The following is a 25,318-nucleotide window of genomic DNA, read 5'->3' on the forward strand; positions in this document are numbered from 1 at the left end:
CTACCACTATTGACTTCAGTTAACCAAGTTTCTTTTGGAGTTTTTTTAAAAAATAAACAGATGTCTGTGTTGTGTGAAGTTTTACAATCCCATGATGAAAACACTGAAGTCAAACATTATCCTTCATAGTCTCATAGTCTTATGAACGAAGTAAATGGAATTTAGTCTTATATAAATTTGGCTCAGTATTATTATGAGTAATTGTGCTTTGTTAGAAACTTTGATTTGTAACTTTTAATGTTTTTGAGCTTTTGTTATAATTGGTTTTGGCAATACTGTTAAATTTTGTTTTCTTTGTATTAAAATTTAAATAAATATTCTTTTCTATTTTTTCTCCCCATTCCCCAGCTGATATGGGTTTTGCAAGATTGTTTAACTCGCCTTTGAAGCCATTGGCAGACTTGGATCCAGTTGTGGTGACATTCTGGTACAGAGCTCCAGAGCTGTTACTTGGGGCCAGACATTACACAAAAGCCATTGGTAAGTTGTCCTGTTGCCTGCAAGTTTTGTAAAGGATGGTGGCCTTATAATAGATACGAGGATCAGCTGACTGTCTAGTTTTTTTTCCTGAAGTAGCAGCAGATGGAGTATTATCCAATCCATAAAAGATTACTTCAGACTGAAACTTTCTGAGGACTGTGGTTTTATTTTTCAATACGAGCTGGACATTTTAAATGTATTGTTGGTTTTATTTTTAAAACAGAAATATCCTTTGCATTGGTTTGTATGTGTTCTTGATATGGCTCAGAAATCTTGTAATCTTATAAACCTTCGAAAGGGAAAGAGCTATGGCTGTTAAAGTGGCATTCTTCTAGGGAATTCTAGGTTCTTTGTTGTCCTCCTTCGGAGGCTCTCTAATAGCTTAATATCTTTCTTATATTGCAGTGACGAAACCTTCCCAGTCTGTTCACCTCCTCTCACTGCTTCTTTTGCTGGTGTCTCAGTGCCCCAGCCAGACCGTATCTCCCACTGTGATGCCAGTGTCATCCTACAGACTGAGTCTTGCATGGCAGCACGCTCCCTCTGGAACTCTGCCTCAGCTGAGACGGAGCCATCCCAGGGTATCTTCTCCAGTGAGTGCTGGGGATGGAGCCTTGTAGTGCTTCTGCCTTCTGCACGGTAGTGGCACAATCCCATTCTGTCTGAAGCAGACTCTTAGGGCCTGCTTTGCTTCTGCCACCATACAAACTGGGCTGCTAACTACTAAGTCTGTGTTTGCTGCACCCTGTAGTGGGTTAAAACAGTTGCCAGAAGTGTTTAAAGAAAATACCAACAGGATTACCTTAAACACCTGTTAATTAGATGCTTAAATTGCCTGTTGATAGAGGAAAACACTGATTTGAGTGCACCAGATTACTGAGTGACCTGCACTGAGTGTGTGGTACTGGGAAATTACCTCAACTGACAATTGCCTGTTTTTGATAGATAGCATATTGTTTGGAGATTTAGATGAGTGATACGTACCATTATCTCAGGATATCTCTTTGAAGAATGAGTTAGTATAATGCTGTTGTTTGCTTAATTATGTCATAAATAACTTGGTTCTTGCCCTGAGGGATCTGTAGTCTATACTGAAGCACAGACGAGGAGTCCCTATGGAACTTTAGAGGATGATGCTACTTTAGAGAGATCTGATTTGCTAGTAGTTTATTATTCCTGAGGCTTTTATTTCTTATATCACACCAGTGAATCCCCAGGAGAGATTGTGAATGGTTACGTAGTACCTGGCATGCCATGTGAGTGCTGAGGGACACTCAAAACAGTTTGGGCAGCAAAATAAAAAATACAGAAATGAAAACTGGAAAGGGTCAAGTTGAGATTTGTAGGCTGACTGAAGGATTAGAGGAGCATGTGACTGAATAGAAGAGAAAAGAGTAAGGGGACATGCAGGTGGCCCATGCAGGTGGCTTTAAGGTAAGGGGAAGAAGTGAGTAACAAAATGATAGTGGTGACATTCATGCAGTTTCATGAGTCCAGACTTGTGTTTTGCTTCTAACATTATGTGCACTTAAAAAAGACCATCTTGTGAGCTAAGCATGCTAGTGACAGTTTAACTTGAATGCTAATGTTTTTGGCAAAGGACACAACTCTTAAAGCTCTCTCTTAAATCTCTGTGCAAGAAATATAATTTTAACATCTCTTAATATTACACAATTCTCGGGAGTTCTAGTGTATTGCTTTTATATAAATTATATAAAATTCTCATTTAACTGCACTTCAGTTGGAAATAATAATTTAGAATAAAGGTGATTAGATATAGCACATTATGAAAAAAAATGACAGGTTATTTAGTACAGCTGCTTTTTTCCATAGCTATTTTCTTATGCCTTTTTAGATAATATATAATTTTTAATTAGTAAGTATCAATAAAATAAGGCTAAAAGCAATGTCATGCCAGCTTTAGTCTATTCTCTTCCAATTTTGTCATGGTGAGAAATATTTTTCTTTGACTTTATTAGGAATGCATTGTTATCCGTACTCTTCTGCAACATGATGAACACTGTTTAATAGTTGCTGCATAATTCAGATGTTTGCATAGGTTTTTACTGACTTCGTCTTGATTTTAAATTTTTTTTTCTGTATTTTGTATCTGATACTCTCTACCTTATCTTAGTTTCATATATAATTTAATTATTAGCAGTGTATTCAAAATAACTTTGGGGAATATTAAACTAAATATAGAATTTTTAGAAAGAACTGTGTATTACACAAAACAATATATAAGCATATTTCATTATTTTAGGGGTAGTTTTTCAGTGACATTTTTTCCTTTATTTAGTTTGTCCCTTCATACTAATGAATTATTCTACTTTTCATTTATTTCTCTGCAGAACAGGTAGTTGCTCATCACATATATAAGATCATGTTTTAAGGAGGTACAGGAGGAGTCAGGAAAATACTGTTGCTAAAAACAGAAATAACTTTTGCTTTCTGCATGTTAAAAGCATAGTAAAAAGCCCATTATAGGGTTTTATGGAGAATAATGTTTAGTTTCCTGAACTGTGAATGTTTATAATGTAAACCCTACTTGTTAATAAAGTTTCATATATATCTGCTACATAGTTACAACTAACTTACCAAATGAATGTAAATTGGGAAAATGGTGTTGTAGAAGCCAAAGATCACTCTCTGTTCCATGCTAAATTCATTGTAGCCTGTGGATGTTTTCTGCATTTTCAGCACCATAATTTAAAAACAGAATCTATTTCTTTGTGATCATCAGATCCCAATACTCTAGCAAAGAAGTAAAACCTGCAAATAAAAGTAACCTGAAGAAGCTTCAGGTGAAACTAAGTAACTGTGAAAATGTAAAATGCTTGATATCATGGAAACGTTAATAAAATTACCGAACAACTAGAAAGTCTCCAGCACAACGGAAAATGCCTTTATGCTCAAAGTACTAAATAAACAAGGTTGAATTAAGTGGCAAGGTACAGTGCTGCTTTCGTGTATGGACAAAGTTTTTTGCCCTTTAAAGAAACAGTAATCTGGCTTTCAGTTTGAAAGGAGACGTTAATTAGATGGTTTTTTTTACTCTGGGAACATCAGATTAGAAAAAATGTTTTAGTAGGTAAAGCAAGTGGTAAAAACTCTTTTTTCATCATAGATTTTTAAGAAAGCACGTGGCAGTCTCCAGTATGATTCATTCTGGGGCGTCTTGTAGCCCATCAAGAAAATAACATAATTAAGACCTGTTTATATCAAGTTGCAGCTTTTATAGTTATCAGTACTATCAAATGAGCATGTATCTTACCTGTCTTTACCACTTGCCTTAATTAAAGCAACAGTATATTTGATAAACGGCATCAGATGACTTATATAGTATTTTAGATGATTTGGATTTTGTTAACAAAAGAGTTCTTTAGAGTCATCATTCAACCACCCATTAAGCAAGGCTAAAACACTGTCCAAAAAAGGATGGGATTATTTATTGTGAAAAAATAAATCTGGAAACCTGAGAAATCTTTATTGCTTAGTTACCTTTCCACACTTGTCCAAATTATAAGTCAGCAGGAATGTCAGAAATGGCCATGTGGCAACTGCATTTACCAGCCTGAACAAAATTGAGGTGTAGAGAAACCGTAATTCACAGCACTGTCACCTCATTCTATTTCCAGACTAACATGTGGTTATGGAAGCTGGAAACATGTAAAAGGTATAAGCAGACATCAAAATACCTTTGAAAGCAAATGTCACAGGAAAATATTTGGTGTATCAGAGGGAATGAATTTATAATGAATGTTGGGATCTGTCAGAGTTTCAACAACTCCATTTGACTTCACGCAGGCAAAAAAGTGAGGAAAATATCAGGGGTGCATTGTGTAGGATTTAGGGTGGAAATATGTGCATATGTGTTCCGTATTGCCTATGCAGTGAGTTCCACACATTCTGAGTGCATCAGATGTCCTTACTGTGCACGCACAGATTGTTGGCATGCTGGCCAGGCTGTGGGGCCTCTGGAAATCTTGGATTGATGCCTAAAGCTCTTCTGGTCTCATGTTCTGGGAGGGTTGGGAGGAAAAATGAAGACCTATCTGGAAAATCTGGTAAACCAGAAATTACGAACAGGTCCAACCAGAAGATAGAAAACTCTTCAGAAAAAATGTATAGGGGAGGTTCCTACCTGTGGTCCATGGAGCCATAGGAGCAGGACTGCTTTTAAACATATATGAGAGATAATTAAGAAGAACAAATCTACAGTCAATCAGCATCTGTTTCCTGCATAGGGATCCACATTCCTGCTTGTGAGAGGTTTTGATTTGAGGGAAGGGGTTGTGGAAAAGCTAGAAAAGAAAAGTAAAGTACAGAGGTTTTGAAAATATTCATTTATGCATGCTGAAAAGAAAAACTGAGACAACATCAGAAAGGGAGCCTTGTTCATGCCCTGGGCAATGTTATATGACATGAGAAGTAATTGGATTCAGATGATATTTTGTGGTAAACTTGTTTTGGCATGTGGTAAACTTCCTTAATTTTGGTTATCAAAGTTGTTCTCATGCTTTTTTCTGAAAGGCAAAATATTTTAATACCAAGGATTAATTGTTGCTCTCTTATCTAGTTATTGCAGGTGCTGGATGATTTACTGCTGTTTTTTCCTCTTACTCTCTAAAATACTAAAATATCTCTGAAATACTATACAGGTGTCCTCCCCCCCAAAAAAAAGCGTTTCCTGTGCTCCACTACATTATAGTCATCTAAAAAATGTAAAGTTATATAAAGGATTGTTAGATCACCTAGTTAGAAACTTTTATAGCTCCGTTAATATGTATTTTGGGAAGCTTGAGATGCTAACAGCAACAGGATTGTAACACATTTTAATACATTAGCTGTTTTGAGATGTGGTTCCTGCCTTCTAACTGCTCTGTTACTCTTTGGTTCTGAAATACGTTATGTCTGGAAATTAGTAAAGCTGGAGGCCCTTGTCAACTCTTCAGAGTCTAAGAGGTGTGTACTAGTTTAATAGTTAGGAGAACGAGAACAGTGCAGTGGGTCAGACCCATCTCTGCTGTTGTAAAACCAGTGGAGGTACCCCAACATGGGGCAGACAGTAAAGTTTCATCTCTTAGGAACAGTAAGCTGGATCTCAAGAGACATGGATTTAAATACTGATTCAGTCCCAACTATTGTATGTGGTTTGCCACGTTTCATTTATTCCATTCAATGTGTTGTTTCATTTTTTATAAACTGGGGACACTACTTAATGGTATTGTCCTGAAAATAGTCAATTAAGGATAATAGGGAGCTCCAGTACAAGTGTGTTGTGAGTTATTTTTGTTAACTCAATGAATGGATTAATTTTTCTGAGAACCTGGGATATCACTTAACTTGAGAATATACATGTTCTGGACATTGGGGGGAAAAAAGGGGGGGGGAAGAAAAGGAAAACAAAACTGCTGGATCCTCAATCTCGGCTAGAATCTGCTAACTGTCCTGATTTAGATTGCTCTGTAAATTAACCTGTAAACTTCTGCCTGTGGTCACCCAATACTTTTCTGTCTTCTCTTGACTCTCTCCCCTTGCAACAGTTATGAAGGGAAGTACTGGATGCTTTTACCATTTTATTCAGTATTTTGGAAGATTTACTGTTGCAGGATGATTACTATGACTTAACTGTACATGGCTTATTTTAGAGTAGGAAAAATAAAATAACATAAAAATACTCAGAAGGCAGAATATTCTCTATAGAAATAGCTCAGCACTTTTGAGCAAGAGGTGCCTTCAAAAATCTGCCTTATTAATGCTTATTAGTCCCATATACATTAAGGGTCATCAATGATTTGTGGGCCAAAAATCTTCCCTGTTGGTCACAGTCTTAGTTCTGTGTCTTTTTGCCTTCTAATTGTTTTTCCCTCAGAGTATCAGCTTTGTGTTCTTCCCAACTGTTAATAACCACAGGGCCTCATATGAGCAAACTTTTCCTTCCCTAGTATCTCACCAACTTTGCCCTTTACCAGGCAGATGACCTTTGCAGCAGCAGCAGCAGCATTGATTCTCTAATCTCCTGAAGCCACCTATGTCATGAATTCAGTGTACTGGGTTGGTTTTTTGGATTTTTTAGGCCTTCCTTAGCAATGGGGGTCAGAAATCTAAGGAAGTATTCCATATCATCCTTTAGCATAACACAACATATAAATAAGGCACAGATAAGAGAGCTCCCTCTCTTCTCTCTTCGGTGGCTGAAGATGACAGGTCTCTCTGCAGACGCTCTTTGCTCGTATGGGCTGAGGCCTGTCTGTTTAGACCTGCCGTTATCTCCGGTCCCTCCGGGAGGCGTGGGGAGTTGGTTGGTGCTTCGCACAGTTCTGCTGTCTCATTCAGGGAAGTATTTGATTCGGTTTTTTTATTTATTTGCTAGCTCTCTATTAACAGTGTGTATTTGAAGGATATTTGTTTTGGGTTTTTTTATCCCTGTTTCCCCCCTCCCTTCCCCCCCCCTTTCCCCTCGGGAACTCCCTATTGTGAACAATATATTCAAACTGTATATATAATTGTAAATATATGTAAATATATATTTTTTTATATAATCCCATTTTATTTGGGCTTCTTTCGGTTTTTCTGTGGTTTGTTTTTTCTTCCCTCGCTTGAAAGAGTGGGAGGGGACAGGGGACAGCTTGGACTTGGCAAGAGAGCCAGGCCAAACTGATACATTCAGTTAAAAAAAAGCTTTAGGAAAGTAAGACAGGAGTTTTTCTTTCGATGTCTGTCATAGCCCAAAGCAAATAATGGATCCTAATTTGGAAATGGAACATGAATGATGACATAAGAAAGCAAGATTTCAAATTTGGAGAAGATTAGGAGGTGCATTTTGCCCACTTTTCACTTCATATTTAATTCCCTAATTCCTCATATTTCATGACTCAGATGTCAGTTGGGATATATTGTGATTCTTTGGGATATACTGCAAATACATTGTTCCTTTTATATATGAGCAGGTGAATGGTTTGGTTCAGAGATCTCTGATTTGTTTTATTTTTTAAGATTTCCTTTACAAAGCAATGAGCTGAAGGCTTATTTCATTTTCTTAAATTAACCATTTAAAGATACAAAAGGTTGTCTGTTGTAAAACCTGGTACCATAAACATTTTACCCTAACTAAATGGTGCAGTAATGAAGGCTTTTAATTTGCTCTATTTACTACTATATCTGAAAAGTTTGTTCACAGAAGTTGATTTTGGATGAAAACCAAGTGCCTCCTATCATAACAAGATGCATACTTCTGGTGCAGAGGAGTTGTTTTAGATGATCCATCAGTTTGATCTTCAAGCATAATTATTTCAGCAATATCAACTGAAACTTTCAACATTACAGCACTGATGGAGTAGCATGACTTGTTCTCAGGACAGGTGTGATTGCTTCACAAGTCGGCTTCTTGTCAATAGCTGTGACTGACAGCAGAATTACTCTTCACACCAGTTTATTTCATGGCTTATCCAATGGAGTTGCTTCTAATTGTGTTGGTTATTGTCAATGCCTTATTAGAAATAGCTGCAAGGCTGAAAACCTTAGTAACAGAAATGTTATGATATTGTAAAGTAAAGCACTTTATTTGGAAGGACAAATAAGCTTCTCTGATTGTGCTATCTAAGAGGCAAGGTTTCATCTTGTGCATTCTTCTCAGTTGACTGAAGTAAGGTAGCAATCAAAAGCTGTAATAACTCCCAGAAAAGGTTGTCATAGCTTGTTACTTGGAGCAAGCCAAGGAAGTATTCTTTGCAGATGTTATAATTGTTATAATTCAATTTAGCAGATAGCAGGCCTTTTGCTCACCTTATGTTAGCTCTAAAGGTGTTGACATATTGGTCCTAGTAAAAAGTTGTAATAGATAAAAACATAAGCTAAGTAGGAGCACACAATAAATTACAAACTCACTGTCCCTCTTCATTTAACATGGAGTTAACTTCCAAAGAACTTCACTGTGTACAGAAAAGCTAGTTTATTAAAATATTCTTCAATTAATTAGAAAAAAATAGTGTATTTCCCTTTCTAAGAATATGTACTGCTTTTTCTCATCTGCTACCATAAATAATATTTTCTCATATGATTCTATGAAATGCAGAGCTGTGGATGTTCCCTGAAAAGCTTTTTAAATACTATTTTACCAAGCAGGGGCTAATCTTGCCTCATTTTAATTCTTTCATCGTTATAGGAGGAAATAGTAACATCTTCTGTATTAGACCTGCCTAATGCTTCACAGTATAAGAGAGACTCCTGACCTTTGCAATGAGAAGCTTTCATACTTCCTTTACTTGCTGTAGTTTTTTGATATTTGGTAGGGGGATGTAGCCCTGAGGCTACAAAGCTGCCTTTTCTGTCACCCATTACATTCCTCGTGCTTTTGATGGGTTGTCACTGAAAGGATATTTGTCTTTTTATTTTTGTTTCTTTGAAAGGCTTTGGCACTTGCCAGGAAACCTCTTGAACCCTCTGTGGTATAACAGTGCTGCTGTTGCTGAAACAAAAGTAGCAGTATGTTCTTTACTATGTCTTAGAGATACTGGAGTTGGCTGTCTCTGACACACCTGAAGGTTTAGGATTAGGGAGAAAACAAGGCTGTAACACACTTTCTATGCCAGAACTAAGCACATGTCCCACTGAGCTAATTCCTTGCCCTGAAGTGGCATCACCTGAGGTTGGAGACCACCCCAGTTTCTGGAAGAACTGAGAGAAGAGTAGAAAGAAGAACATCTCTCTGTTCTGCATTCATGCAACCATCACTCTATGCTCTCAAGGATGTTAGCTGCTCTACTGCTAGCTAATGTAGTAGATGATCTGTACTTTATATAGTAGTAGTCTTGGAACACAACTGAAGGGTTAAAGAATTGCTGATGAAAATGTAGTATATAGGATTTGGGGGTGGCGATGGGAAGAGTATTTGGGAAGACAGTAACTGAAAAGCCTTACAGAAGCAGTATAATGTTGATAAAGACTTAATTCTCAAGCTGCTGATGTTGGTAAAAGTTGAATTCTTGTGCTCTGTGGTACAACTGTTGATTGCCTTGATGATTCCTGTCTTCTTCAGGACATAGACTGCACATGTTAAATACAAGGTTTCATATGGAACCGTAAACCCGGAATTTCCAAATTCTTGGGTGTGAAGTTCTGTATACAAAATATTTAAGTCCTTTTACAAGACTTCTCTGTTTGAAATCCTATTTCTGCTGCATGAGAGGACTACTTAGGGTGTCTGGTTTTATTGCCACTCCCTGTATTACATCTGTTGTACTTGTGTTGTCAAGCTTAGCACAGTAATTTAAGTGTAATGTTGCAAGCTAGATGATGTGTCTAATGAACAGCAGAAGTCTGAAATCATCTGATCCAGGATCTCAATTTAATGATAATATGCTGAGGAATAGAAATTTAAGTGGGAAAATAAAATATTTTGACAACCTAAAATACCTTTCTTAAGAGGGAACAAAGAAATCCTGGCCCACTAAACCACTGTAGAAAATTACAATTGATTTCATTCAAGAGAGAGGCTTTAAAATTTTGAAGATTGTATTAATTGAAATTAATTAAATTGTTAGCACAAACATGAGAAGAGGGCAGCTTAGTTTAAAAGGCTAGGATTAAGGCATACAGGTAAAAAAGTGAGGATAGCGGCTTTCATTATTAATTTGAATTAATATGGGTTTGCAGTTAAAAGTTTGGAATTATCTTGGTTCTTTATCAAGGCACAGGAGATAATGTGCTTTTGAAATAAAATATTGTTCTTAGATATGTGTTTGGCTGGTTGTGAGCATCCCTCAGATTACTGAGAGATGTTGTTTCTGCCTGCCGTACAGTCATCTTTATGGCTTTACAGTGTAAGTTATTCTTCAGTCAAGTTCTGTTGAGATGCTGTTTATTAAAGATCAGTAAACATTACCTAACTTACCAATGAGTGACAGAAAATTTCTGACCCTTAGCCCACTGACACCATTTTTTACTTCCCCTTGAAAAGCCTGTCACATGTAAATGTTTGACCCCCTTTTCAGTTCTCCATGGAAGGTGTCAAATTTAGAAGGCTAGTAACCACTTCTTCCTTGACCTTCTGTTTTGCTGACTAAAGTTTCAATGAAGCATACAAAATTTGGGACCTTTGTACAAATGAGATGATCTTTCCCTTGTGTCTGTGTGTAACAGCAACAAGTATGTAACAGATTTGTTCTATTCACTAAAGATACATTATTTTCTTAAATCTGATTTCTAGGTATTTAAAACAGTGTAAAGATTAATAATCTCATTTTCTATAGTATCTCTGCACTCCTAGATCATTGTGTTTAAAGATTCCTGATAAGTCTAGAATCTGCTGCCATGCTCAGCAGAAGAGATGCAAGATGTGTTTTTGCAGAGGTTATACCTTTTCATTACACCTGTTGATGGTTATTTGAAAAAATTAGACACATTTGCCTGCACAGCCCCCTTTCGGATTTCCAGTCTTTTGATTTATTTGTTGCCCTTACCTTGATTTGAAAGTTTTGGTGAATCTTACGTAAATGCTGTCGCTCTTATAGGTGACCTGGACAGCTTTGTTTAGGCTAAAGCCTTGCTAAGTAGCTTTTGGGTACCTTGGTTATTGCATTAGCCCTTGGTGGGTATAGAGAAGCTCTATTCTACTGTCTCTCTGCTCTTCACTTTCTTCACCAGCGTTTGGATGTGTCCTAGAGTCTAGACTTGGTGTTCAAAACAAAACAAACAACAAAAAAAGGCAGTTTGTTTGAGTGCTGATGCTACTAAACCAAACCTCACTAATGATGAATTCCTGAGATTGATTTCAGCTAAATAGATGCTTTCCAAGTGTGTACTCACTTTCTTTAACAGAATTTTATTAAAGAATTATATGAGACCAAGAGCTTGTTTATATATTTCTTTTCTTGCATATATTTAAGAATCATAACATTTAATCTTGAATTCTGTCCTGTGTTCAGTGAAACATTTTGGCTAATATGCATGGGAAAAGATGTTTCATTTTGAGAGTCAGGGCTATTGCTCAGTAAATTGTCTTATTGTCTTAAAGGGTCATAGTATTCTTAAAGAATGTTTCCAAGATACTGGAACAAATACAGAAATGAGATTATTGGGCCATAGAAGTGAAAGAATACATGAGCATTTGTCTGCTTAATCATTGCTATCATTGAAACAGCTATGTCACCGTCCTCTTGTACTTGCTCCTTGGCTGCTGTGCTAACGTAGAGTAGGACGTGGAGGATTTTTCAGGTGACCTATAAAGCTATTAGAGTTACAGGTTTTAAAACTGGGACATAGACAGCCATACAAATATTCTAATAATCTCAGCATGCAGGTATATATATGGAAAGTCTGTTTCCTAACCACAAGTGGCCACCTTTAAAAGGCTATTTCTGTTCTTTTTATAAAATTATACAGTACTTGAAAAGTATGGTTACAATGGAAAGATATTTCACTGGAGAGTAGGACTGAATAGAACCTGAGCAAGCTGTTTGGTTAGAAGTCACTTCCACCCCTCTTCCCAGACCCAGGGAGCAAAACTGGCTTGCACTTAGGTTCAGTGTAAACTTGGGGAAAGTGGGAAGTCTTGGGAGGGTGAACCCTGACAAAACAACACATCTCAACAAGCAGTGAAAACCTTTTACCACAGATTAGTCCTGAAGTCTGATGATAGTAGAAGAGACTGAAGGAAACAGAACCATCCTTCCAGGAATGATTGTGTTACTCTGCTAAATTTATTAGGATCCTCCCAAGACATCAGATGGAAAACCACTTAGTACCCACTGCAACTTCGTCGGACCTATATGTCCCAGTTTTCAGTGGGTCTGGGACATAACAAATGGATACTGTCTGTAGTTTTAGCTTTGGCTTGGGAGCAATGAGACAACTCACTCTCTTGGTCATTAGTAGAGGGCAGAGCAGTGAACCAATTATTGGATCATTTTTTCCACTTATTTCGGTACTTCATTTTTAAAAGAAATTTTATTTATAATGAAATTGTTATACAACAATATGAGAAGTTCCTCTTGTGCTAGAAGCAGATGTTGTGCATTAAACTAATAATACACTGTACTTGAAAAATACTACTTGTGTGGTTTAAGTTTTGCCCTGTCCATGCTCTCTTCTGAGGGGTAGTACTTCTTACTTGGAATAGATTTGGAATACATGTAATAATAATTAAACTTTATTTTAGGGCCCACAAGTTGAAAACGTGAAATGGCACTGGGTAGGAAATTTTTTCCGTAGTTTGAGCTGAAGTTTTTATTTGCTTGACTAATGTGAACAATGTAGGAGATAAATACCTATTAAGACTGCTTGCATTTATGAAGCTTGTAAACTTGGCAGAATTTAATGAGGCATTCCTGCTAGAAAAAATGGCATGTGTGGTAAATTATTACTGTGAATTATGAATGTTTTAAAAAAAAGGGGGATTTGCCAAACTTGGCAGAAAATTATTAACTGTGAGAATGGTTTCCCAATAATGCTATCCCACAGAAAATTATAACACCAGCTTGGGAGTTACCAGTGTTTAGTCAGATATAACATCCAGTTGGTACAATGTTTGCCTTTCTGAATTCTCAAAGGGTGTAAAATGTACTCTCTGTAATAATCGCTGGGTCAGGAAGTGGGAATGTGTTTCCATGGTGGCTCTGCTCTTGCACAGTTCAGATGATAAAGGAGAAACTGTTTTGAAGTTTGCTTTGTCTCATCAGGGAGATTTCCCAGTTCAGCTTTGCTTTCAATGAGAATACTAGATTTTACTTTTTTTTCTTTAAAAGGAAAAGGTCAGTCTGGGTGGAGCAGTAATGAACAGAATAATGAGCAGTGGTCCAGCCTCTCCCTTACTATGTGATGGACGGTGAGCACTGCAGAAAGCCAACAAAACCAAGAGAGCTGCAATTCCTTTCGCCTCCAGATAAGCCATTTCCAGGAGGATTTTCTCTTTAGTCTGAAAATGAACAAATAGATACTGTTAAATGAAGATTCTATTCTTCAAATAACAAGTAATTTTCATTCTGGAGTAGATAATTTATGCCTACTACCGAGGCAGCAATTGTGATTAATATGCTGCATTAGCTGCTTGAGCAGATAAAATCTCAACAGCTAAAGATATTGTTTTCATGCAGATAAGGCTAATAGAAAAATGAAAAGAAGATAAAACCTCAAGAATGTGATGTAATGCACAGAGCAAGTTATACCCTGTCAGAACTGTAAAGTCTGAGTGAAATGTCATCAGACTTTCCTGTAAAGGAAGTAGGAAGAAAGGGTTATATATTAGGACACCCCAAGCTCCACACCTGTAACATGATGGAAATGGAACTGACCTGTTTTGGCAAAGAGTGTGATGGCTTATTTCTTCCTTGCCTGCATAAAGAGAGCAGTGCTTTTTCTTCAGGACACCCTGTGTCTCAGGCAGCATAGGCTAAAGACCACCATTGACAACAAATAGGGTTTTGAGTCTCAGATTAGTTGCAACAAACAAGAGACTTCTCTTGGTGTTTTCTTTAGTCTGAATCCAATAAACCAAACTCCAGTTAAATAATTTTTATCTCTTAAACCTATACATTATTTTTTTTAATTTGTGCCATTAAATTTGAAAAAAATAAAAAAAATTTCTCAGGATCATCTAATTTAACCTCAACGACTACATAAGTCTCCACAGTCTTGTATTCAGCAATCTATGCTCATTAGTCATCTGATCTCAACATCTTTTTCCAAAGTTATATCCCAGACACATATTTGTTGGTGTAGCAAAGACTTTTTTCTTTTTTAGGACAGTAACCACGTTCTTCTCACTGACAAATTCACACTTTCATTTTAAGATTCATAATAAAACATTTGAGTCATACGGAACGCTAAGATGGGTGGTGATTAGCAGTAACTAATACATGTAATCTAGAAAATTATTCTCTTGTAAATTAATGTTCTTGTCCACAATAGATTTAATCTAAAAAAGCATGTTAATGAAATATGGGGAGTGTTTTTTGTTGTTTCAGTAAAACATCAGCATATAGAATCACAGAATCATTAAGGTTGGAAAAGATCTCTGAGATCATCAAGTCCAACTGTTAAATACTATGCTTTTGTTTTCTTTTATGTGTGTGAGATGTAGATGAGGGAATTAAAGTATTGTTGCAGTGGAAGTCCATTGTCAAGTAGTAGTTCTTTTTTTTAAAGTTTGGTAATCACTATTCTACTCTTGATTAAAATTAGGATCTTGTTTCTCCATTGTGACTGGCTTGCACCATTTGGTTAAACATATGAGTCATTAGTGTTTTACTTCTTAGTGTTTATTTGGTTATCAATTATCTGTTTGAAATTGTTCTGAAATATGTGGTAGAATTATTATTTCAATGTATCTTTATGGAGTATTTATAATTTGATTTCGATGGTCAGTTGAATGCCCTCTAAGCACTATGTCGTCAGCAAATATTGTGTAGGTTTCTGCCATAACTGTTGAATACATGAGGTGCTGGACTGCCACTGAATGACTTGGATTTGGAAACTCTAATTTTGGTTGAAAAAAAACCCCTCCAGATTTTACCCTTTTTTAATGTATTATACTAATGCATTATTTTTAAAGTACTGTATATAATTTTACTGTGAAGGTTGAGAAATTGTGCAGAAACAAAAACCAGAGAGATTGAGTACAGTGAATTTGCATTAATTATCCTCCTTTTTTCATAGATATTTGGGCAATTGGCTGCATATTTGCTGAACTGTTGACTTCAGAACCTATATTTCACTGTCGCCAGGAGGACATCAAAACAAGTAATCCTTTTCATCATGATCAGCTAGACCGCATTTTCAGTGTAATGGGATTCCCTGCAGGTAATTTATTTTCATTAAAGCATCAGATGTAACGCTACTGAGTTGGTTTTTTTGTTTTTGTTTTGTTTTGTTTTTTCTAAAGGAAATGAGTAGTTGTTTGTATAGGTACAAAGAATCTGACAATTTGATGGATTTGGAAATGCTGACAATTATGGAACAATAGCACTGGCCAACAAACAGGAAGTCAAACAACTGCTGTAGTTATTTCTTCTCATGTATTACTTAACCTACACATTCAGAATTGTAAATGCTTTTTTTTTCCTCCCTACCAAAGATAAAGACTGGGAAGACATAAGAAAGATGCCAGAATATCCAACTCTTCAGAAAGATTTTAGGAGAACAACGTAAGTGATGATAATGCAACAGCAGTTCACTAAATGTAGCAGAGGCAGAAATCAGCTCCTATGCTCTGACTTTTTGGGGAGGGGATGTTGGAGCATTTGGGTTCTAACATTGTGACAGCTGTCCTGTTTGAACTAGCTGGTTTGCTTGAATGGTGTTCTTTTCCACAGCTGCTTGTTAAAAACATCAGCTCAGTGGCCTCCCCATTTCTCTAGAAGGGTGTTGTCATAAATGTCATTTAATCTGTGGCAGGCACAGACAAATGAGCTTGCTTAACCCACTTATGTTCCATGTTCAAGATGACTTCACTCATTTTGTGTGAGAAGGAATAGGGAAGTAGTGGTACTTTTGACAAGCAGATATGCAGAGACAGCAATACAGTGGACAGAAATTTCTATGGAAGGTAACATGTTCAAAGCCTGTCTGAGGTCTGAGAATTTTCCACTTTTACTGTTTTCTGGTGCTTTTGCTAAATTAGTCAAGTGGTGGTGATAGATCAGAACTTGTAAGGAGCCAGACTTGTAAGGCAGAGGACATGGATTCAGAAGTTTTGGATTCTGTTTCCAGCTCTGCCATGGGTTCATTACACTCTCTTTTAGACAAGACATGAAGCTTATCTGTGCATGAAGCTTCTTTCTTTTGAAAATGCCTATAGATAACCTCTGGAGCTGTAAATAAAAGGCAAGGCACAGGTAATAAATATTTGAGACATCTTTGAGCTTGGGAGCTGGAAGGACTATATGATTTGCTGCAGGTTGGGATTGGGAAGACATAGTGGTAACCTTAACTGCTCTGCCAGATTGTAACTGGAAACAACTTAATAGCTTAGATGTTGAGCTCTTACAAAAGGCTGAACACTTTCTGCAGCAGAGTTGCTTTAGAAAACTAGGGTATAAACTTCAAGTTATGTCTCTCTGTCATATGTCCATATCAACAGTTTATCCATATACTATAAAAGTTGCATGTTTCATGGAAATAATCTTTACACAGTTGATACCACTCTTGTTAGTGAAAAGCACACTTTATGTGTGCAACTGCTAGATAAATATCTCACGTCTTCTGATAGCAGTTCTTTTTATAGCTTACTTATTAAGGGCTGGTAAATGTTTTTGTGATTTGGTTAGTGTTTTTGATAGAGTTACATGTTTTTAATGCAGCATTATTTCAGACATGTCTTTCTTTAACTGTATTTTTCAGATATGCCAATAGTAGCCTCATAAAATACATGGAGAAACACAAAGTCAAGCCTGACAGCAAAGTTTTTCTTTTGGTAGGTGCAACTTGAAAATTGCTGTGATGACAGGAATTAAATACATTTCTAATGGTAATATCTGTGTCTGTTCTTCTATCTCACTCTAATGAACACCAGTATTAAAGAAAGCTATTTACCACTAACTGGCCCTTTTTGAGATGTGTTTTCTTCATATACATTTATGCTGAGGTGTGCTTAAACGGCTGGTAGTGAAGATCCAAGAGTTTGTCTGTTGTGCAATTAGGAGAGTGAGTATAGTATATGTCTTGATTCTGTGTTGTCCCAGAGAGCTAGAGAGCTCCCAAAAGCTAAAGAGTTTTGTGAAGAAAGGGAAGAGGAAAGGAGAAATTTTTTTTCTGTAGTAATTTGTTTTTCTTTTTCTTCCCTCTGACAATAGTCTACCACTGTGTGCAATTCCAAACAAAATCCCTAAACATATATGTGCTGGTTACCTAGTTGAGTCATCCACTGTAGGCCAGTGGATCATTCCTGGATGCCTCTGTGATGAATTAGTGCTGTCTAAATTTAGAAATTAAGTTCAAAGTGACTTTGCTAGTACTGTGAACAGGGAGCCTCTGCAATAAGGCTTAGTGCAGCTTGAGTTCCAGTGGTCTGTTTTCACTTAGGGATTCAGCATAGCAGTCATCTCTCTAGGTCCTGACAAAGATTTGCTCTTTGACTTGTTAGTAGCTGCTAGATGATGACACAAATAGCTGTGGAAACAGAGTAGGTTAATTTCAAGTGGGTGGAAGGGAAACATTCCTATAAGAAGTGTGAGACTTGAATAAAAATGAATTAAAACTTCTTAAAACTCAAGTTACCCGGTACACATTGGAATCACCTGGAGGATAAGTCTAACTGAAAAGATGATATTATTCGCACGTGAACTTCCATGTTTTCCTACAAAAGGTGGAAGCCACCAGAAAACCTGGTGGAAAGGCAGAGAAGCAAATGGGTTGCTGTCAGCATACATGGCTAATTCATCAAGGTTGTGAACACAAAGTTGAGAGTTATCTTAGGTGAGTAGGCTGCTTTTCCAGGAGGAAATATTAACCAGATCTCTAAAGAACAAAAAACTAACCATATTTTGCTGTTTTTTCTGAACATCATGAAGGCTTAGATTGCTAATCAAGGTAGTTTCTGTTAGATTTTTCTCACAGTTCATAATCAGGGATGAATAAGAGTAGTTATCACAGAGATGGAGGCTGATCTCAAATAGGCCAGTCTCCCAGAGATCTGCATAAGAATGCCCAGGAATATGACCAACGTTCTTCATATCTCATTGCTGTACTGAGGAGGTTCATGCACCTAAAAATTGCCATAGCCATGCTACAGCAAAGAGGCTCAGTACCTACCTTATCTCGTGAAAGATCCTAAAATACAGCAGATCTTGAAGGAAAGGTGTGCATTGCTCTCCCATATCACAAAATAAGAAATATGTCTGCTAATGAGCTTGGAGGTACATGTATTTTGAAGCAGACTCCCTAAAACTCCTTGTTCATATCCAAGGTAGTTATTTTTTGAGACAACCTCCATCTTGCAAGGTGACCTCAGAAGGCATCTGCTTTGTAACAGTCATTGATCAAGACCTTGTGCTAATGAGTACAGAAAATGTGGTGCTTGGAGAACAGATGGCATCGAGTAGACTAGTGCAGGATAGCAAGTGACTCTTGAGAAAGAGAATATTATGCCATTCTGCTGATTGACATTGAATGATAATATCTACATGAAGGGCAGAATGTTTTCCATTCAGGAAGAGGCATCTATTCTTGCTGTCCTGGAAGAGTTACTAGCATAGTATTTATAGCTGTCGTGTCAGGCCAGGGGAGCCCAAGAGTGAGCAATTTTGAGACCTGCTGAAAGTAAGACTTCTGATGAAGTCTAGTCTCATGGGTTTGCTATGTTGTGTTAGCAACTGCTACCCTGAAAACAAATTGCCTCTAGACATTTTTTGTTCATTTTCCCAGAAGCTACGCGTAACCAGACCTTCTAAAAGAAAGTTGGTTCCCAGTGGCATCACTGATAGGCAGGTTATCTCGCTTGGAGTGATGTTATGTGTGGTGTCACTTGGAATGAGCAAACTGATGGTATCCTCGGGGTGAAGGGTGAATGCTGACAGAAAGAGCAGATCATTAAAAGGTCCAAGATATCTTTAGATCTTCTGCTGTGGTACATTAGTCTTATCTTTGAATGACAAAGAATACAGGTCATGTTTGGAGGCAGTTTGTGACGATGGTGTTTATATGGCAGCAAACTGTATGAGCTTTCTCTTGAGTAGTACTGCAGCAAGCAGGTCTGAGGAAGGAGTCCAGGGGACAGAGCTGATGCCCTCTACTCTTCTGTCAAGGATGACATCTGGTGCCAAAGACCAGGAGTGGCCTTATACAGAATATGCGTATTTGTCCTGCAGTCACTGTGGAGGAACAGGGGAGAAGAAATGTGTCAGAAGCTGCTATAACTGACAAAAAATTTGCATGTAGGGAGAGATGGTGATTTGAAGTAAAGATACTGGAGTCCCCAAATTGTAGTGTATATTGTGTGAGGTCACTGTGTAGAGAGCCAACAGCACATTAGAAGTTCGATTTGTTAAGATGCATGGGAAACATAGGGTTAAGAATTATCTGACCACACAAAAATACAGTAAATAAATGTCTCGGGTAAGCTCTCCAGGTGTGTGCAGTGCAGGACTATCTTGAGGTGTATCTCTACGCAAGCAACAGAAATAATTTCAGGAGCTGGTTGCAAATGAACTGATAGGTGGAGAGGCAACCCAAATAGCTCTTTGTTGTGTTGTCAGTCTGTTGAGGTCCATGGCCCATAAAGTATGTGAATAAGGATAGGTGGGAAGAAAGTGGCAAAAGTACAAAGAATTTAATAGGCCTTATCTACCAGGTAGAATTAACTATAAATATTGAGAAAGGAAATACAAGGAATCATCTTTCTTGAGGAGGATGGTACTGTTACTGAGGCTGCTTATTGTAGCAAATATATAGAATATAGAATTGTATATCAGATTTTTAATTTATTGGAAGAAAAAGGCCCAAATACCCATGCCAAAATTGCATTCTTTTGCTGAATATTCAGGCAGTTTTTGTTGGAGGACCGAAAGACAGTTTAAGCTAAGATATCCTTTGCAGAAGGAATTTTATTTTTACTACTGGCTTGAATTAAGAGAGGATTGCATGAGAGCAGGATACTGTATAATGTAATTTGAGCACCCAAATTTCCTCCTGTGAGTTTATCAGAATGTGATAAATAAGTAACTCTTTAAAATGGTGTGATATGCCTATAATTGCTGTTTATACTACTAATGTATTGTAATCCTCTTTTATAGCCTTCTGCAGTCAAAAGCATTCTAGCTAATAGATTTAGGCTTATTTTCCTCCTAGCAAGGAAGAAAGGTTACTAGGAAGGGTCTGCTCCCCCTCTTTCTCATTTCAGTACCAATTAGAGTAGGTTTGAGGAGCTGCATGAGTATTGGAATGCTCTGTCTCTGGAATGTTGCCAGTGCAAGAAATGAAGATTTATTGTTTCCGTCCCTAAAGCGATATGAAGAGTCCTGGTTATGTTCAGTCTGTTCTGACACTTCATTTTGTGTTAGCTGTACAGAACAGTATAAAAGCTATACATGTGCCACAACAAAAAGCCGTTATTTATAAATTATGCTTTATGAACCTGTAATAGCTGAATTTAGTGATACTTTAGCACAGTGGTTTAGCCTTAGCAATTAATATTGCCTGATACACCTTCTCTTACATGAGAAATACTTCACAGCCTTTGTACTTCACAGTACTTTGATGGATGTGCATTGTAGTTCTCGGGAACTTCACTGAACAAGCAATGCTAACTTAGGCTTGTCTGGACAAGCCGGAAATAATTTAGTAATCCACAATCCAAGACATACAAGTTATAGTTTGAAAAATAGTAGTTTGATGAACTTTTTGCTATTTTTAATGTTATGCTTTACAGCTTCAGAAGCTTCTTACTATGGACCCTACAAAGAGAATTACCTCAGAGCAGGCTTTGCAGGACCCCTACTTTCAAGAGGATCCTCTGCCTACATCAGAGTATGTATTCCCTTGTCTGTGCACATCTTCTTTCTGCTATATGCTCATCCCTGAAATTACATGACATCTGAAACATTCAGATATCCGCCTGTGTCCACGAGAAGTAGTAGCTCAGACATGCTCAGCAGAAACTACACTAGTAATCTGTATCTACTGGTGCCAGAACTAAATAGTCATGAAAATAACCCAGTACCACACTAGTGGTGTAATTCTGAGCATACTACCAAAGCTAGAGGGACAATATTATTGCAGTATTTAGAGAATTAATCTATGCCCTCTTCTGTTCTGCCTTACATAGCCTCACAGAGCCCTATCTTCCATTGCCTGGTTTGATTGTGCCTCTCCCTAAGATTAGGACAATTCTCTGACCTACAGCCCTTTCCTATGCCCTCTTGCACAGGGTAACAGTAGTGAGAGAAGAGTGAAGAGATAAATGGCTGCCTAAAATGCCACAAATCCCTTGTTCAAAAGGCTTGAGAGTACAGAATTTGTCTCTCTGTCTTTTATTGTCATGAAAAGTTCAAATTATATGTTCATTTCCAACTGCAGACTTACAGTTTCTCTTCCCAGTTTTTAGAAGCATGGTGGTGCATAGCATTATGTTATGTGGGAACTGAATGCAGGGAGACTTCCACCTTTGCTTTCATTGTTTCCTCAGCTATCAGGCAACACTAAAAGGAGGGAGCAGTCACTGGACTGCAAAAGGAATCTAGTTGAGATCAGTTGGGGGTTTTTAAATTTCTTTTTCTTGTTTACACCCTTTTAAAAATCGTGTCATGTTGATTGTATTCTGAAGATTGGTGCAGAAATCTAAGAAATTGATACTGAGCAAGATCTACCAGTAATTTTCTGTTTAGTGTTTATCTGATGCTATCCTAGGTAGAGCTATAGCTCCTCATGGATTACAGGATAACATTGTGATAAAGCGTCTGCCATAAACATTAAGGAATGTTCCAAATTCCATTGGCGAGTGGAACTTGAAAACTATATTTTTTCCCTCAACAAGACCTGGGAAGCTTATTGAAAGTAACTATGCAGTTGTGATTGGCAAATATATTTAAGCCTGCTGTAAGCCAAGGCAGGCTCATAAGACACTAATACTCTTTGGATAAGGCCCTTTATTCAGTGAACCATGCATGTTCTAACTGGGTATTGTGGAACCTCTGACACTGTATTTGTTCATTTTATCATCTGGATCAACAAGTGGTCGTTCTGGCATTCAGGCATGTTCAACCATGCCGTGATTTCCAAATGACAGCCTAGTGCCAACAGCAAAGAGATCTGACATTATGATCAACACCTATCTTGAGTGCTCACACTGCCACTCACTTTTGGAAACAGAACACATGAAATACAAGAAATTAAGTTACATTATATGCACTTGTTTTTAACATGGTGTTAAGTAAATGTATGCCATATGTACATATTTGTGGAGTGTTTACTGTTTACTGTGTTTCAGTGTGTTTGCTGGCTGTCAGATTCCATATCCTAAAAGAGAATTCCTCAATGAAGATGAACCTGAAGAGAAAGGGGATAAGGTATAATAAAATCATTTTTTCTTTAAAAAACCCCCTCTTTTAAATATGCAATAAGAAAGCATCATGGTGCTACCAAATGAAAACTAATGAAACATGATGAGTTAACAAAAAATATTTTTCCAAGGTAGCACTCAGCTCTCTTAAAACTGCTTCTCAGAAATATGAAAAGTATCAGATGACGTTAGGGTGTCTCAGGTGGTATCACCAGCGTGGTTTGCCCTAACCTGTGAGAAAATGAGCTTTATGGGCTGTTGTGTCAGCAATAGCCTGCTTTCAGCTGCTGTCATTCCAAGAGGACCTTGCTACTTCCTCCAGCATGATGAAAATACATTGTGAGCACATGAAGAGAATGGCATTTTCATTGTATGACTGGCATACATCCAGCCATTTGAATGTAGATGGCTGTCAGGGTCTCAAATAAATAGTGGCAGCCTGCTTCTGGCACTACATCAGAACATTTCATCCATCTGCACACAGTTTCCTGATCATGTTTTAAAGGCCCTCAGACAAAGGAGTAGTAAGGACTGTGAACTGTTCAAGTAGTGACAATCTGCTCTGAATATTCTCTTTCTCATAGCCCCATAGGCATGGGTGAGAACTTGTTTGTGTGCATAGTAAACTTTGGTGTGTTTGCAACATAATCTGATCTGCTTGGTGTGTGTAGCTCAGCTGTGCTACGTGACCACAGTGATTGTCCCATCATGCTGTGAAGGCTGGACAGTAGTGCTATGGTGTAAAAAACAGCATGTTATTTTCACTTAACAGTGTACAGTGAGACACCAACAGTATAGCTAACAAAATGTGAAGAGAACAGTCTTGAACTGTAATTATCTGAGGACTATGTGAGAAGGACTGTTACCTTTTAGAGAAATGATTGGACTACATGCATCTTCTGTTTTCATTTTTCTGCATAATGTGACAAACAAGCTGAGTTTAAAACTACATTTCAGAGAGCAAATTTTGTGTTCAGAACTGATGTTGCAGGTTCTTCTGTACTGAGAGCAAGTGGTAACATCTGTGATTGCTGTGTCCAGATAGTTTTTTCAAAAAGAGGAAACAGACCCCTAAACAAAAATAAAATGAATGTCATGATAGTGATTTGATTGTAATGTAGTTACAAGTTCTGCTTCAACTCTCGCAGCTTCACAAACAAGAAGAAACCTTATGAATTAAGATTACTCTGGTTTTTTTTACTTTCAAGTCAGTGTACTTAAAAGTAAATACCTTTTTCCTGGGAGTGCTTTGGGGGGTGATGTCAATGGCATATTTATATTCAAAACAACCAATATATAAATGGTCTTTCAGATTGTTGTTGGCAGTCACATATTTATGCACACTCCAAATTAAACTTTTTTCAGACCATTTGGGTAATATAAGTCGCTCATTACTCATTGAATGTGTTCCCACAGTGTAGACAATGTGGAGGTTAAGGATATTCTGGAAGTTAAATGTGTACCATGTTTTGTTGCTTTATGATGTTATTGTAAATGAAAGTTGTTTTTTTTTTTATACTGCTTTGTTTCTGCTTTGTTTTAAAACCATGAACATCTGTATAGTCCTTTGGAAACCTGGAGAAGTTCTCTGTATTTGTTTATTTGGAACTTGAATCTGAATTGAATAACATTTAACATAAGCATCCATTCTTCAAAATGCATAATCATTAGTCAGCAAAGCTAAAATGAGGGTTTGTAGCGCAAAGAGAAACTATTCTCTTCTCATTCAAATTCTGTTAGGCAAGTTTCTGCTGGGTTTTTTGTAGGTAGATTTTGGTAATTTGTGCCTGAGAGGTAACAGGTGGCAATATGTTGTTAACTGCAGGTCTTTTATAAGTTTATTCATTTAGGAACCACCATGAACCAGACTGACCCGAGGACAATGTCTTTACTGGTGTAAGCCATTTTTGTGCAGTAACGTGGTGCAACTAGACCCCAGCTGGAGTCTGACAGAGCAGGTCCACAGAAGAGCAAGCTCAGGCTAATCAAGTAAATTTTGTGCTAAAATCCAAAGCGCAAAACTTGGGACCTCACAAACTCTTGTCTTTAATTATAAGTGTTCCTGCAGTATTTTTTTACACATAACAAAATTGCAGTTTTTCAGCTCACGCAGTAGCAACCACCTCAACTTGCATCCAAACACCCCTATGAAACCACAAATTACGGAATTCTAGCACAAATACTGCCTTAGTTATTGGTTTCTGTGTAAGTGAAGCTCAAACCATTATGAAAAGATTAATTGCTTTTTAATAGATTTTTTTACAAGCTAGTTTGATTAACTTTTTAAATTATTGAAGTCTAAATTTCACAGGATGCAGAATCTGACTGAGATGGGATTTGAGGACTACAGGCAGGAGGACACATTATTAGTTTTGCTAAATGTGAAATGGAATTGCAAGCCATCTTGAAGTCCTTGAAGACGCAAGGCTTCTTTGTAATCTTAAATGAATACATCATTGCAAATTTCATCTGAATGTATCTTGGGAGACCATTGTGATGAATGACTTAGATACAGATCTTTTGTGTCCTTTATCTGAGGTAATTAAGTACATCTTGATGATTGGGGCATCAAGAATTTTCTCCTAGTGACAACTGGTTGTCATGATTTCTGGGAAACTAATAAAGTCAGGGTTTATAAAAGACTACCATGCTTGAATTTTTATATAAGCAGATATTCTAGGAAAAAAATACTATCCTGGAATGTTCCCTACAGTATACTGGGGGAAGGGTAATACGGCTTTTCAGTTCAAGCTATGTCAGTTGTAGGTTTTTTCTATGATAACCAATTGACATATCTCACATTTGGAGTGAAATTGCTTTTCTTTGCAATTTTCTTATGTGCTTTAG

At 37.3% G+C, this 25,318-nt stretch overlaps 1 protein-coding gene across 3 annotated transcripts in view; it reads left to right on the forward strand.

The window, feature by feature from the left end:
- The window catches only part of CDK19 (cyclin dependent kinase 19), a 114,020-nt gene that overhangs the window by 82,939 nt on the left and 5,763 nt on the right, over nt 1-25,318 (forward strand). For all 3 annotated transcript variants that reach the window (XM_027693199.1, XM_027693191.1, XM_027693182.1), the window contains 6 exons: nt 349-480; nt 15,136-15,279; nt 15,554-15,623; nt 16,819-16,891; nt 20,843-20,940; nt 22,400-22,478. In XM_027693199.1, the coding sequence (XP_027549000.1) occupies nt 349-480; nt 15,136-15,279; nt 15,554-15,623; nt 16,819-16,891; nt 20,843-20,940; nt 22,400-22,478 (596 nt within the window). The remainder of the gene's footprint in view (nt 1-348; nt 481-15,135; nt 15,280-15,553; nt 15,624-16,818; nt 16,892-20,842; nt 20,941-22,399; nt 22,479-25,318) is intronic.

Source organism: Neopelma chrysocephalum, unplaced genomic scaffold, assembly GCF_003984885.1.
Source record: "Neopelma chrysocephalum unplaced genomic scaffold, ASM398488v2 Primary Assembly neopelma1_23, whole genome shotgun sequence".
In the NCBI taxonomy this organism is placed as follows: domain Eukaryota; kingdom Metazoa; phylum Chordata; class Aves; order Passeriformes; family Pipridae; genus Neopelma; species Neopelma chrysocephalum.